Source organism: Zingiber officinale, chromosome 5B (assembly GCF_018446385.1).
Source record: "Zingiber officinale cultivar Zhangliang chromosome 5B, Zo_v1.1, whole genome shotgun sequence".
Classification (NCBI taxonomy): Eukaryota; Viridiplantae; Streptophyta; class Magnoliopsida; order Zingiberales; family Zingiberaceae; genus Zingiber; species Zingiber officinale.
This window is the reverse complement of record NC_055995.1, coordinates 84,754,508-84,757,512: the sequence shown is the minus strand read 5'-3', so window position 1 is coordinate 84,757,512 and position 3,005 is coordinate 84,754,508. Positions and strand designations below refer to the sequence as shown.

At 40.5% G+C, this 3,005-nt stretch overlaps 1 protein-coding gene across 1 annotated transcript; it reads right to left on the bottom strand.

Moving 5' to 3' along the window:
- Positions 1-2,215: 2,215 nt before the first annotated feature.
- LOC121986798 lies at positions 2,216-2,713 on the bottom strand. The gene is made up of 2 exons (XM_042540737.1): positions 2,447-2,713; positions 2,216-2,395 (listed from the first exon to the last, which is right to left on the bottom strand). The coding sequence occupies exons 1-2, from the start codon at positions 2,711-2,713 to the stop codon at positions 2,216-2,218; spliced, it is 447 nt and encodes a 148-aa protein (XP_042396671.1).
- Between the last annotated feature and the right edge of the window lie 292 nt (positions 2,714-3,005).

Here is a 3,005-nt window from a genome sequence, read left to right as displayed (position 1 = left end):
ACAAAAATTAAGATCTAAACCCTCACCTTGCTGTCACACTGCCGAATCACTACTGCTCTGAGGAGGAGGTAAGGTTCGGAGCTAGGGCACGACCTTTGTTTCGAAAATATACCCTCAATCTGGCCGTAAAGAAGGTTGCGATGAAGAGAAATTTAGATCCTTGTTCAGGCCGATGCTGATAGATCAGAAGGTGGCGGCAGAAATCCATGAGAAATGGTTTGGGCATAGGTGAGACCGAGAGAGCTCTCACTTGCACTGACAGCGTCGCATCTGGGCCTCGCGCAAATGGCCGACGACACTCGGGATTGGCGGCGGTGAGAGATCAGATCTAGGGCACAACCAAAAGCGCGCGGCTGTTTGGCAGGGGCGTCGGCGCTAGGGCAGCGAGCAGTCTCGACCACGTCAGTTGTGGCGACAACAGCGGTGATAGGGCACGGATCGACAGTGTGTGAGCGCAGGGAAGAAGGAGTTGACCGGCTCTTGCTCAGGTGTCGGCGACGTCGAGAAGATGAAGAGAGGATCACCGGTCACGAAGAGAGGAATCGCGAGGAAGAGAGTTGGGGAGGAAGAGGAAGAAATGGACAATAGCGAGAGCGAAGGGAACCGCCGCGTGCGGTTAGGGCAGAGGAGTAGATGGCGGCTAGTTAGGCGTCGGGCACACGGGGGAAGGAGAAACGGAGGAAAGAAAAAAGAAAATAAAAAGGAAAAGAAAATAAATATAAAAATTCAACTTTTCCTCGTTAAATTGGGGCAGCCTAAACAGGCTTTCCCCGAGGCCCAATATTTATCCCCGGAAACTCGTCATACGAGCTCCGAAAAATTCCCAGAAAATTTCCAAAAATTCCAGAAAATTCCCCTATGGCAATTCGCCATTTTCAGTATTTTACACAAATGCACCAGGTCGAAGCCATATCTTCCTAGTCATGCATAGACAGAGCTTCTCTAACCTACTATCATCCAAAACTTCACCAGTATCGTAGGTCAAGTTAAATTTTTATCCCTGTTTACTCTAATCTTAATTACCATGCCAGATAGGTTATTTTTTGGAGGTGTCAACTAGTTTAGAGTCTCCCCCTGAATTATTGATATGGATTTCTTAAGTTTTCATTTTGGGTTTATGTTAGTTACTTTTGTAATTATAATAGACTTGATGATAGTTTCAGTTTAAGTTGGTTCTGTAGTTCTTTCTATGATTTGTCTTTGGTTTAGTTGATTTAGTTTTATGTTTTGGACTTTGATTTGGATTATTTGATTTTACAAAATATATTTTATTTTTGGGTATATAATATTGATTAATTCCTACTTGCATGGTTAGGCACGCTTTTGGAATCCAAACTTTAGTTTGTGTTTTATTTTGAGTTACGAGTGATATGAATGATTTATTTGTTGAACTAGACTTGTATTGAAGCCCAGATTTGTTGTATACAACTTTTTGATTTTTAAGGATTAGATCCAAGTTTTTAGATCTAGTTGTAAAATTTTCTAACAGCCCTTTAAGTTTGTTAATTTTAATTTTTAATGTTGAGTTTTCCTCCTCAAGTTTTACAACTTGATTTGGAATAGAATTTTCGATCTGTTCCTTGATGTGTTGATTTTCCTAAGGAGAATTTTATTTTGATTTTCATTTATGGTTAATTTTTTATTTAAGCATGCAATTATTTTGTTTTTTTTTGCTTAAATTAAGGTATACCTCATTGAAACCTTTGGAAACGAGCACAGACTTGTGGCTCGATTCAGGTTCGGACCCGTCTTCCGATTCGCCTTCAGATTCTGATTCGCAGGCCATCAGCGCGAGGTAACTTCGATGCTTTTTTTCTTCGACGTTCGATTCATCCGAAGATGATTCATCCCACGTGGCCTTGAGTGCTTTCTTCTTGGTTTTGTCATTCTTCATCTTTGGGCACTCATTCTTATAGTGCCCCTTCTTGTTGCATCATAAGCAGGTCACATTTTTGTTGTTAGGATCGGTGGTGGAGTTGATTTTTTGCAGGCCATTTCTATTGAAGTTCTTCTTTCTCCTGATGAACATTTTTCTTACCAAGTTCACCAGGTATTATTTGTTTTATGGGCCTTGGTCAGACTCACCTTCAGGTTCAGGTTTGGTTCTTGACTTGTCTTTGGAGGAACCTGGAAAAAGGGCAATTCCTTTCTCGGCCTATTTTGAGTTAGTTTATTCATGGAGTTGGAGTTCATAAAATAGTTCATCTAGCTTTAATTAGGAAAGATTCTTCAAAATCTTGTAAGCATCCACGATGAATACCCACATTGCATTTTGAGGAAACGCGTTAAGGGCATACCTTATCAGATTGCGGATCTCTGTTTGGTGGCCGATGTTGTGAAGTCTGTTGAGGATGTTCTTTATCCTCGCGTGGAGTTGACTCGCAGTTTCTTCTTCCTGAATTTTTATATTAAATAGTTTATTCAGATAGAGGTCTCATTTAGTTACTTTCGTATCGCTGGTTCCCTCGTGTAATTTGATGAGCTTGTCCCATAGTTCCTTCGTATTTTCATGTGGGCTGACGCGGTTTAGTTCTTCTTTCGTTAGCCTGCACTGGAGAGTGTTGAGAGTCTTGAAATCTATTTGGGCTTTCTTCTTCATCTTCGGATTCCACTGTTTTGGGTTCATTGGAATTCCAGCATTATCGACCAGAGCCTTGTAGCCTCTAGTGATGTTGAACCATTGGTTGAAGTCGGTCTTCAGATAAACCTCCATTCGCTTCTTCCAGTACAGGAAGTCGTTGCTGTTGAAGAGGGGAAGATGGACAGTGCTATATCCCTCATTTTGGGCAATTGCTCTTGCACACAATAAAGAAAAATAGAGAAGGTCCCAAGACTTTTGGTCTTGGATTAGTAGTGTGGGATAAAAATAATAAAAATATTAAGACTAAATTGGTGTTGCACCAATTCAGATTGATTTGCTATGAGAAAATGTATCCAAAGAGGTAATTGTACCAATTTGGATTATGTCGAAAAACTTAAAACCAAAAATAAGAAAACAAAAATTT